The sequence below is a fragment of the Pundamilia nyererei genome, unplaced genomic scaffold (genome assembly GCF_000239375.1).
Source record: "Pundamilia nyererei isolate P.nyererei 1_Seehausen unplaced genomic scaffold, PunNye1.0 scaffold00202, whole genome shotgun sequence".
NCBI classification, from domain to species: Eukaryota; Metazoa; Chordata; class Actinopteri; order Cichliformes; family Cichlidae; genus Pundamilia; species Pundamilia nyererei.
In genome coordinates, this window is record NW_005187603.1 from 276,534 (window position 1) to 287,748 (window position 11,215).

The window sequence follows — 11,215 nt, forward strand, 5'->3', positions numbered from 1 at the left end:
CTGGGTGAATGAGACGTTGACAGATCTTTTTTTTCCTTTCTATCGGGTTTGATTTCTCTATTGGTGGGGACAATTCAATAATCTCTAAATCTACGCCCTTGTGTGCAAGTTTGAGTTGAGTATGGTGATAGCTTTGGGGAAGAAGCCTTCCCCGAGTCTGTTTGTTCTGGCCTGAATGGATTTGAAGCGCCTGCCAGAGGGCAGTAGGTTGAAAAGATGGTAGGCGGGGTGGGTAGTGTCCTTTGAGATGTTTCTGGCCCTGCTGAGACAACGGGAGTTGTAGACAGCAGACAAAGAGGGCAGGGGGCAGCCGATGATTTTTTGTGCTGTGGACTGAACCAAACCGAAACAAGAAAATGTGCTCTGGAAACTAAAGCAAATTTAAAACTCAAAATGAAATAAAAATAAAAAATCATTTGAGAGTATAAAACTGATAACTTTGAGAGCAGCTAAGACGAGGGTGGAGAGTGGAAAGGCGACTGGTCCAGATGAGATCCACCGTTCTGCCATGAACTCCAGTGAATATGATGTCGGCCCACCGTGTGCAGCTGGACGTCTCCTGGAAGGATTTCCTCAGGTTCAGGAGTGTTTATGGGGAGTGTTGATCATCCTTCCAGAAGCACATGTGTGAGGTCACGCTGGTGTTGGAGGAGAAGGCCTGGCTCACAGTCTCCGCTCTGATTGGCCCCAAAGGTGTTGGATCAGGCTGAGGTCAGGACTCTGTGCAGGCCGGTCCTCGTGATCATGATCGGTCAGTCCGGCGAACATGCCGCAATTGTTCTAGAGTCCAGTAGTGGCGTGGTTTACACCACTGCATTAAACACTTGATGATGTAATGCTTGTATGCAGCTGGTCGCCATGGAAGCCCATTCCAAAAAGCTCTCTGCGCACTGTTGTTGAGCTCAGCTGAAGGCCACGTGAGGTTTGGTGTCTGTAGTAACGTACTCCGCAGAGTCAGCGACCTCTGTGCACTCTGCGCCTCGCACCACGGTCGACCACTTCATAGCTGAGCTGCTGGCGTTCCCAGTTGTTTCCACTTTGTTATAATTCCACTAACAGCTGACTGTGGAATGTTAAGTTGTGAAGAAATTCCACAGCTGGACCTGTTGCACAGGAGGCATCCTATGGTAGCGCCACGAGGGAGTTCCCTGAGCTCCTGAGAGCGAGCCCTGCTTCCACACATTATTTCTGCATGCCTAGCTGCTGACTTTAAACACCTGCGGTCATGGAGGTCATGGAGGTGACTGGGACACCTGAATTCAATGATTTGGATGGGCGAGTGAATACTTTTGGCAGTACAGTGTACCTCTGTGGGTGTGGAGAAGTCTAGGAGAGAGGATGACGCTGGTGAACCACACCACCAACATGTGGCTTTATGCTGAGGAAGAGCTGTGACGTTAGACCTGATGGAGAAATGTAGATGAGAAGGAGCTTCTGTGTGTTTGTGGATCAGAGGAAGCAGATGACTGACGGTACTGCACGAGGAACCATGAAGGAGTATGTGAGGGTGGTGCAGCATACGTATGAGGACAGCACTGAGGTGGCTGAAGGTGGAGGTGGGAGTACATCAGGGATCTGCTCTGAGCCCCTGCTTTTTTGCAGTACTGATCGACGGGATGGCTGATGAGGCCAGGCAGGCGACTCTGTGATCTGCAGGAGGAAGGAGGGAGGATGATGATTAATCTGATGGCAGGAAGAGAAGAGGAAGAGCTCAGAGAAACTTCGTGGATGCAGTGAAGGAGGACGAGCCGCTGAGGAAAAGAAGCGTCTTGCCGCTTCTACACTACATCTCCCAGAATCCTCTGGGCTGGTGTTGGTGACGTCACATTCCCTCGCCCCGGTCCGCTCTTTCCCTCCTCTGTTTAAGTTTTGGTTCCTTTGCTTCTGTTTGGGTGTTTGTGCCTGTTCGTTTTAAAGGAGCTCGGTGTGTTTGTGGGAGCGGCATGGGTCCCGTGGAGGTGAGGCTTGCTCCGTTTATCTCACCGGAAACAGGAAATAGAGGAACCGGCTGATGTTTGAGAGTAAAGCGAGCTTCGTGCTGAACGATAGAAACAAAGAAGTGAACGAGCTCGGATTAGTTCCAGGTTTTACCGGAAAACAAACTCCGTTAAAAATTCCACTGAATTTAAATTCGAGTCTTTAAAAAGTTTCAGGCTGAGGTGAATGTGATGTGCGATAGATTTACTGACCGGAAGTGATCAGTATTAATAACAACCTTTGTTCCGAGTCATCTGTTTATAGAGACATGCACGTTCATTCACAAACTGTTTATTTAAAGCTGATTTACACTCAGGTGAATAAAGGTGACGTCACATGACTGAATGTCCTACAGCACGTGGTAACTAAGTGTCCAGATGTCCCTGCACAGGTGTGGCTGCTCACCTGTGTTGTGGCGCTTGGACTAACGCACCTGTCTGTGTCTGCAGCTGCTGCACATGTCCGTGTTCTCTCAGAGTTTCTCTCCCTGCGGCCGCTTCCTGGCAGCTGGAAACAACTACGGCGAGATCGCAGTGTTCAGGTGAGTCAAACGCACCTGGTTCGACTCGGCTGCGAGGGCCACACCTCTTATTTGTCACTGCTGTTTTTTTCAGTTTGTCTGCAGCTCTGAGTCCAGACGCCACCGCGCTCAACCAGAAACCTGTTCTGACCTTCACGGGTGAGTGTTCGGGCCAAAGGTCGCCCTAAACCATCCGAGCCTCTGCAGTATGGCGAGGGCGTCACAGGTGTACCTGCTGGTGTTTTACACCTGCAGACTCGAACAGTGGCATAAAAAAATAACAACGTGATGAGAACCCAGGAAGTCTGAGCTCACTCACATGAAAACACACTCACCTTTCCAGCCTTTTGTTTGATAGATCCAGACATTTGTCTGTTTCCCGTCACACTGGACGCTCTTGTGAGGCGCTAAAGCGTCAGTGTGTTTGGTGACAAACATCTGCGTCATGCTGAAAACACGCTGGAAATAAAGAATCAGTGAAAACGTGAAGGTTCCAGCTGATTTTAAACCAAAACTCTGGATTTAGCCTGCAGGTGGAGTTCCAGGTGTGTTTGTGAGTCAATATTTTTGAGGCTCATTTTATTGTGATTTTTTTATTTGCAGCCCTGTGACGAGTTCTGGTTTCATTGGGACTTTAGTGGCCGTTTATTGTGTCCGTGTTGATGTTGGACACACTGTCCTCACAGAGTCCTTTTTGGTCTTTTTGTCCTGCAGCTCATGAGGGACCGGTCTTTTCCCTTCTGTCCACTGACTGCCACCTGCTGAGCGCGGGAAATGGCGAGATCAGCGCCTGGAGCTGGAGCGAGCTCACCAAGAAGGTAACCTGGAACGTCTTCAGGGACACATAGATGGAGAGGGAAAACGAGTTTGCCTGATTTTTGTGTCTCTGCTTCCTCAGAACGTCAAACCTCTGTGGACCCGAAGACCGAACTACAAGTGAGAACCAGTCTTCCACCCCTGCCTCCTGTCTGCTTCCTGTCTGCTTCCTGTCTGCCTCCTGTCTGCTTCCTGTCTGCCTCCTGTCTGCCTCCTGTCTGCTTCCTCACTCACGCATCTGCTGTCTCCTTACAGATCCAGCCTGGAGATCCCAGAGATCAACTCCATGACCATCAACCCCAGAGTGAGTACAGCTCCACCTGTCTGCTCTGCTTCTCTTCATCGCGTTAAAGCTGGCCCGCCTCTACGAGCAGAAAACACTCGAACCTGAAATAAAACACAAACCTGTGACAGTATGAAGAATATTCTCCTCCTCGTCGTCAGAGCCACCCATTTACTAAACCTTTATTTGTTTTTGGATGTTTTATTGAGGTCCTTTTATTATTCTGACTTCTTTTCATTCTTTTTGAATGTTATTTAATTTTTTGTTTGTAGAAGGGATGCAGCTGCAGTCGGGGCCTTTTCTCCGATGATAATGAGGATAGTTGTCTTTCTGTCGGACGTGTCGCTCCGACGTGTAATGAGGAGTTGTGTTTGTGTGTCAGGATAACAGCCTGGTGGTTGGAGGAGGCGATAACAACATCCATGTCATGGACCTGGAAAACGGTGTGTTCAAGGTGAGTGGGGAACAACGTTGACTCCATGTTTCCTCCTTACAGCACGTCGCTGTCGTGTGTGTGTGTGTAAATGCTGACTTCTGCTGTTGACGTGTGAGTCTGTGGGGAACGACTCACTGCTGGAGCCTCTGCTGGATGTCAGAGGAACTGCAGGTTTTATGCCTGGACGTCCGTGTGTGCACTGAACTGTTTCAATCTGATTTTCATGGCAGCGTCTGTTGGGGGAGTTCTGTGTTTCCATGGTGACAGGTTTGTGTTTTGTCTTCAGACGGTGCTTCAGGGTCACTCGGACTACGTCCATTGCGTGACTGTAAGAGAGAGGGAGGCGGAGATCCTGTCGGGGGGAGAGGACGGAGCAGTGAGGCTGTGGGGTGAGTTCACAGGAAACATGGGGCTGTCGGGAGGATGATGATGGTGAAGATGGTGGCGAGGAGTAGGGGTGGGCGGTATAAACAATATACAGTAGAAACGATATGAATTTGGCCAACGTGGGGTTTTGACTATACCGCTCTACCGTGATGGCGCATGTTGATGATCTCATCAAGCTGCGCCTATATATCGTTACCGCACATGCTTCAAATTATACCGCAATATGGATTTTAGGCCTTATCGCCCAGCCCTAGTGAGGATGATGGTGATATTAGTGACGATGAGGATTTTGGTGATGGAGGTGATGATGAAGGTGATGTGTTGCTGTTGCAGACAGCAGGACGGGTCAGTGTGTTCACTGCATCGAGGTCTACAAGTACGAGGTGAGTGCCGGAAAGCGTCGCAGACTTCCTGTGATGATGTCACTTCCTCTTTATCTGAGGATAAACACAGGTGTGTGTGTGTGTTTCAGGTGTGTGCGCGTCCTCAGTACGGTAAATGGATCAGCTGCGTGACCACCGACTCCGACTGGATGGTGAGAAAACGTTTCCTCGCAACGCTGTGACTCCTCCCCCTCCTTCCATCAAAGTTCACTTTGATGAAAATGATGTCATCTTTGATCTTTGCTCACAGCTTTAACCGTGAAAACCTCTAAAGATGAAAGTCTTATTTCTGAGTCAGACTGACTCTGTGAGGACTCGTGTTGTGTTAGAAACAGGTGATGGACTCCAGGTGAGTTCAGGTGACGGTAAACTGCGAGATGAAACGTTCTCCTTCGTTCTTGTTCTGAGGTTTGTTGTTTTTACAGATGTTTCCTTAGATTCCAGATGTGTAAGATTCTGAACATGTCTGACTTCCTGTTCCCACAGCTGTGCGGCGGCGGACCGTCTCTGTCTCTGTGGCACCTCCGCTCGCTGTCACCGACCTCCATCTTTAACCTGAGCGGGTGCCAACGACAGTCCACCTTCCATCAGGACTTGGTGAGGAAGACGCTTCAGTCAGTGTTTGTCCATCTGTGCCGGTGCTCGCTCTGGTTCACTTCCTGTGATGCATTTCCTGTAGATCCTAACGGTGGGTGAAGGTGCGTTCGTGTCGCACTGCCTGCTGGGCGGCGAGGTCAAAGCTCAGATTCCCTGCACGCCACAGAGCCTGAACACGCTGCAGCTCAACAACAACAGCACCGAACACCGGGTGAGACCCTGAATGCAGCACGCACATCCTCACGCAAACACGGAGGTCACATGACACGACAGGTTCACGAGTGAAGTTTAACGCGTTTCACACTTCGCTATTTCAAAAGTCCACATATCACACCTGAGCCGTGACAAACTGAGCGTGTGCAAACACGGCGGGACAGTACAATGTGGCTCAGTGCTGATTGGTTGAAGCTGGAGAAGACAACCGGAACATCCTACACATTAAAAGTCAGCAAGGGGTGTGGCCAGAAGAGAGAGGATGTGAATGAAGACAGAGCGACGTCAGGTTTTTTCCCCCAGTGTTAGTGAACGTGTCGTGTGTTTCAGGTGCTGACGGTCGGCGGCAGCAGCGACCGTATCGACGTGTTCACCAACCTGTCCTACAGAGCGTTCTCCCTCAGATTCTGAACTCCGAACTTCATGAGACCCCACGCACGATAAACTGTCTGTTCATTTTCCATGTTTTTATTTGTTTTTGGGCGTTTTGTATCAGCTGTCTGTGAGCTTCTTTAAAGAATAAACGCATGAAAATAAAAGCACGCCACGCTTCACTCTTCTTCACCAGCTGAGCTCTGATTGGTTAAACCAACCAGCGAAGAGCCCACCCTGTGATGAACAATTGAACTTTGATGTTCTGATCACAGGTGTGCGCTCATGAAAGTGTTCCCAACTGAAATCAGCGCTGTGACGCTCCTACGAAAGCTTTTAGATAAACTTTATTAACACAGCACACACGCACACTCTGCTGTCAGTTCACCGGTTTGTTTCTGATTAGTCACATGCTGGAAACTCCGCCTCTTTCACTGACACAGATGAACCTGTGAGTGAACAGGAAGTAAACGGCTTATTGACAGGTGTGTGTTCACACCTGCAGCAGGTAAACAGAAAACAGCTGATTGGACTGAAGTGAACACATTTTATTTAATACAAAAAGACGTCATACAAAACAGGGACTAAAACTTTATTTAAACTAACAGAAACAGACTTATGACGCATTCAAGGAGCAGCAGAGAAATCGGTAATGGGTTTCGGCTCTGATGACGCCCATCTGCAGGTCTTACCCAGCATGCACCGTGAGCAGTGGGCGGGGTCTCAGGCTGCAGACAGGCAGGCCTGCTGGACGCTGCGAGCCCAGGTGTTGAGCAGCTCGGTCACAGAGTGTTTGTCGGGCAGCTGCAGCAGTTTGGACGTCATGTTCCTGTGAACCGTCTGCAGGAAGCTGTTCGCACCTGAAACGCACGCAGTCGATGATGTCATCACCACACGTTCCCAGATTTAAGTTTGAAGACAAAAACACTTTAAATGTCCGACGGCCATCTGATAGAAACGTTTCTACTCTGACTCTATCCTCCCTCTTCAAGGCCACGCCTCTGTGTGGCATCCTGATTGGCTGCCCCTCACAAACGCTCTTATTTCCTGCTCTAATTTAGACTTTTGTGAATTTATGCTTTTAAGAGTGTTTTCACCTATTTATCTGCATTTTGTTTATTAATACTTTTATTGAGCCTGTGGACGTCTCTGTGGATGTGCGGCTCTATTGGGTGATGAAAGATGGCGGTGGTCGGCGTGTCTTACCGTATTGCTCTCCGTCGTCGGCCCAGTGCGGACTCTGGTCGGGATAATCGGCGGGAACACTGAGCTGCAGCGGAGGAACGCTGGGAAGGTTTTTATCGTCTGAAAGAAAAATCAAACACCAATAAGGTTTCACTGTGTGATCTGAAGTGGGCGGAGCAGTGGGTGGAGCAGTGGGGGGCGGCGTTCTCACCCAGCTTGCAGATGAGGTGCACGGTGCCGTTGTTGCTGCAGTACGAGGGGTCGAGGTTGACGAGGAACTTGACGTCGAGGCGCGCCACCTCGCCCTGCAGGATGTTGGGGATCGTCTGCCGCTCGTCGTCCTCGTGCTTCCTCTTGCGCCCGGAGATGTTCGGCCCCCTGAGGAGGACGCGACGCTGTGAATATGACCTCTGACCTGTAAAGTGTAGCGCGACGTGTGTGTGTTGTACCTACATGATGGGTGGTCCGTGGATGGCACTCATGGCGGGGGCGAAGGATCGGTAGAGGGAGTGGTTGAAGACGGGCGAGCGGATGTTGGCCATGACGGCGTCCAGCAGCGGCTGACACAGGTACTGTTTGTTGGTGGCCACGGGCGGGGGAGGGGGCGTCGGCTGAAAGGACAGGAAACACAAACAGAGGCTCAGACTGGCGTCGACCCTCTGAAGATTAGAAATGAGAGGAGGCGCTCGCCTTACCACCGCCATGTCGTTCTTCAGCTTCTCCAAAGCAATCTCACATTTCTGCAGCGTCTTCAGGGGACACCTATAGGTCAAAGGTCAGGAAAAGGAGGTCAGGAAGAGTAGCGAGGAGCAGCAGCTTCAGCTGTGAGCTTGGAGGCGTGGCTGACATCACTTCCCATATCTACAGTGTTTGTGTTTTCCAGCTGTGATCACGCGACCACAGCTGGAAAACGCCGGACTCCTAGTGTCTGATGCGAAGACGCGGAGCAGGCTCTGGGTGGAGGCGGCTAACCACGTCAGCCGAGTTTGGATTGTTTCACGCACAAATCGAACCTGAAAGGAATGAATCCCACCTGGTGCTGGGGTCGGTCAGGATGTTCAGCAAGCTCTTCATCTTACTCAGGTCCTTCTTCCTGTCTGAAAACACAGAAGAAAGCAGCTGAACTTTAACCACGCGTGGACGCGTTCAGGACGGGCACCGGATCAAACCTAAACGATACGCATCCCTGTTCAGGAGCAGAAGTTTTCCTTCTTTCGAGCGATCTGCTGATTCTGTGACTTTGCAGTGGACTCGTGTTTGAACATCATCAACATGAACGACTCGATCATGTGTTTCTTCTTCTCCTCACTTCGTGTCACATGACTGCCCTTCTAATCATGAGCTCGTCGCTTCCCCTCCACTTCCTACCTCGACATCGTCTTCCTGTTCATGTTTCCTATCAGAACATTTTTCCTTTCCGACTCTTCCAGTCATGATCATCGTGCTTTCGTTTCTTTAGTAAGAAGAGGAGTTATCCTTTAAATCTCCAAGTGTACCATTACCAAAGATGAACTCCACGAACCTCAGTTTGGGAACCCGTGCATGTGTGTGCTGTGGCGCCTCGGAAGGAGGTTGTGATGTCAGCGAGGCGAGCGGCTCACCTTCGTTTTTGTCGATCTTGTTGATCATGCGGCGCAGCGGCTCGATGTACTTGGAGAGCTGTTTGAGCTTCTCCATGTACTGCTGGTCCTCCAGAGACGTGGGCCCCGCCGGACTCATCACCGAGCTCGGGTTCACTGAAAGTTTCACAATAAAAGCCGGTGAAACTCTGAGGAGGGAAAACAGACGTGTGTTTCACCTTCTCTGACCTCAGTGTGTGTGTAGCTGTGATCGAGGTGCACACGACTGTGCCGCTCAGCGGCGTGGTCAGCGAGCGTGACGGAGCTGCTGCGTTCACGTTATTCTAAGCTCTGTGAAAAGTTCCTTCCAGATGTTTGTGGGGTTACCTGGAGTACTGAGTGGCCCGGGGGAGGGCACGCCGTAGTTCTGGGGGGTTCTGGAGTTGGCGGGGCTCGGCGACGGCTGAGGAGACGGGCTGGGCTGGAAACCCCCCGGAGACGGAGTGGGACCGGAGCTGTGGGAGGAGCCAGAAGGAGTTAGACTCGCTGACAGACATGTAACCTGCGCCGATTCTGTCCTGTGACACCGAGCGGGTCAGAGACCAGACGCAGACGTGAATCTGAACTCGCCTCAGCCAGAGGCTGACGACTGGCTGACCCACTGCTGTCCTGAAAGGTCAGCGGTGTGGTCTATTTACTGGACGTACCTGGCCGAGTTGGGCTGTGAGGTCGGGGGTTGGGGTGACGGCTGCGGAGGAGGCGGCATCGACTGAGGAGTCGGGACCTGCACCGGTGAGGGCGATGACATCTGCTCGAGGTGATTGGACAGACAAGGAAAGACAAACTAGCCAATCAGAGCACAGAGGGGAAGGCACGATGTTTGCGTGCGTGAAGCAGCTCCATGAGGTCGTTAGAAACTGTCTCCACCTCATGAAGCTGCTTCAGACTGAAGAAACATGAGGACGAGCAGGTGAAGGTCAGAGGTCACACTGGGGATAAATACCTGCGGTGTCATGGCCTGCACTCCCACCACGCCAGCTGCAGCGGTGGTGGCGTTTTGAGGAGGGATGGGGTTCAGAGGTGCTCGAGGTAGCCGGGCTGGAATCTGCATCGCAGGACGAACCAGCTTCAGAAGAAACAAAGCACAGGTGAGCAGAGAGGACAGGTGAGACCTCCGTCTTTCTACACCTGTGAGGACCAGCTCAGATGTTCCTGCAGGTTCAGCTTTGTGACTTGAGCAGTGAGAATATCAGGTGTGGACAGTTTAACCTACAGTTAACAGGAAGCGGTCGCCCCGGAGCAGGCGAACCTGTCATTTTGAGTTTCCTGTTTCTGCTGCCGTGAAGCGTACTCCCGACACCTGCTCTACAATCTCCTGCCGTTTGTCTGATCGTCTAAATAACTCAGAGCTGATGAACCTGAGTTTGTGGCGGCGTCCTCACCTGTCCCGGCATGGCGGCTGCAGCGGCGGCTGCGTTGAGCTGTGCTTGCGCTGCGGCCTGCTGAGCTTGCTGCGCTGCCTGCTGCTGCTGCAAGGCTGCACGGGCCTGTTCTCACACACACACATAGCAAAGCATGCAAGCAGAGGAAGGGAGCACTGAGAAAATTCAGACCACTGGAGCAGGAACTGCAGACTGATCACAGCCTCTGGTCGGATTTTCATGGCAGACTTCCTGTTTTACTTTGAAAATCTGATTCGCTGCTTTTTCAGGCGTCCAGTTTTTTAAATGACAGCACTGAGTGAAACTAACTTATGTTATGAATTACAATCTTAAAAACAATTTCTCTGACTCGATTTGGACTTTGAACGCTGAGACACCGACTGTCTGGCTGTGATTCAGTCGGAGTTACAGAACCAAACCTGCAGTTCTGTCTCACCTGGAAGGCCTGCAGCCTCTGCTGCTGCTGGTTCAGAGAGACGTGCTGGGATGGCATCTGTCCGGCCAGAGACTGAGACACCATGCCCGACTGCTGCTGCTGCTGCTGGGAGTGAGGAGGCATCTGAACCGGCTGAGTCTGAGCCTGGACCTGCTGCTGCTGCACCATCTGCTGGATGGACTGGGCCTGGGCCTGAGCCTGGGCCTGAGCCTGGGCTTGGGCTTGAGCTTGGGCTTGAGCCTGGGCCTGAGCGTGCTGCTGGAGCTGCATAAGCTGCAGCCTGGACTGGTGCATCTGTAATCAGACAAACACAGCTGATGAGTAATGAGAGGAAAGCCACTCGTCTCCCCTCACAGCCACTAGCGATCAGAGCGGTGGTTTCAGGGTGGCCAGATCGCAGCTGTGAGCTCGGGGCACTAAACTTATCCTCTGTAAGGCAACTTAAGGCACCGCTGGAAGGTTAGCTTTAAGTTGATTTTGCAGAAACTGTTGATCACTGAAAGTCAGATTATTTATTTTGTCTTTAAGACATTCCTGCAGTTTAACTCATTGGTGTGTGTTATCTGGCTTCATGGACAGATAGAGCTGGGTGTCATCTGCATAGCAGTG

The 11,215-nt window shown here is 51.2% G+C and overlaps 3 protein-coding genes across 5 annotated transcripts in view; 1 reads left to right on the forward strand and 2 right to left on the reverse strand.

Annotated features, from left to right (window-relative positions):
* The first annotated feature begins 1,786 nt into the window (after nucleotides 1-1,786).
* Nucleotides 1,787-6,151, forward strand: thoc6 (THO complex 6). Of its 3 annotated transcripts, none has more exons than XM_005747674.2 (13): nucleotides 1,787-1,958; nucleotides 2,427-2,518; nucleotides 2,592-2,656; nucleotides 3,212-3,315; nucleotides 3,396-3,433; nucleotides 3,569-3,617; nucleotides 3,979-4,050; nucleotides 4,319-4,421; nucleotides 4,753-4,802; nucleotides 4,892-4,954; nucleotides 5,289-5,399; nucleotides 5,482-5,610; nucleotides 5,943-6,151. In XM_005747674.2, the coding sequence occupies exons 1-13, from the start codon at nucleotides 1,944-1,946 to the stop codon at nucleotides 6,021-6,023; spliced, it is 972 nt and encodes a 323-aa protein (XP_005747731.1). In that variant the 5' UTR covers nucleotides 1,787-1,943; the 3' UTR covers nucleotides 6,024-6,151. The 3 variants fall into 3 exon arrangements, with proteins under 3 accessions (XP_005747731.1, XP_005747730.1, XP_005747732.1); XM_005747673.1 differs by lacking the exon at nucleotides 1,787-1,958 and adding an exon at nucleotides 2,027-2,293; XM_005747675.1 differs by lacking the exon at nucleotides 1,787-1,958 and adding an exon at nucleotides 2,315-2,338.
* A 360-nt stretch (nucleotides 6,152-6,511) lies between these two features.
* On the reverse strand, nucleotides 6,512-10,897 carry LOC102209703 (mediator of RNA polymerase II transcription subunit 15-like). The gene is made up of 12 exons (XM_005747678.1): nucleotides 10,607-10,897; nucleotides 10,171-10,275; nucleotides 9,732-9,854; nucleotides 9,436-9,536; nucleotides 9,116-9,243; nucleotides 8,771-8,905; nucleotides 8,203-8,266; nucleotides 7,865-7,931; nucleotides 7,623-7,780; nucleotides 7,381-7,547; nucleotides 7,191-7,289; nucleotides 6,512-6,844 (listed from the first exon to the last, which is right to left on the reverse strand). The coding sequence occupies exons 1-12, from the start codon at nucleotides 10,874-10,876 to the stop codon at nucleotides 6,708-6,710; spliced, it is 1,554 nt and encodes a 517-aa protein (XP_005747735.1). The 5' UTR covers nucleotides 10,877-10,897; the 3' UTR covers nucleotides 6,512-6,707.
* A 301-nt stretch (nucleotides 10,898-11,198) lies between these two features.
* Nucleotides 11,199-11,215, reverse strand: part of LOC102209417 (mediator of RNA polymerase II transcription subunit 15-like) — a 4,638-nt gene continuing 4,621 nt past the window's right edge. The window contains exon 7 of the mRNA XM_005747677.2: nucleotides 11,199-11,202. Within this exon, the coding sequence (XP_005747734.2) occupies nucleotides 11,199-11,202 (4 nt within the window). The remainder of the gene's footprint in view (nucleotides 11,203-11,215) is intronic.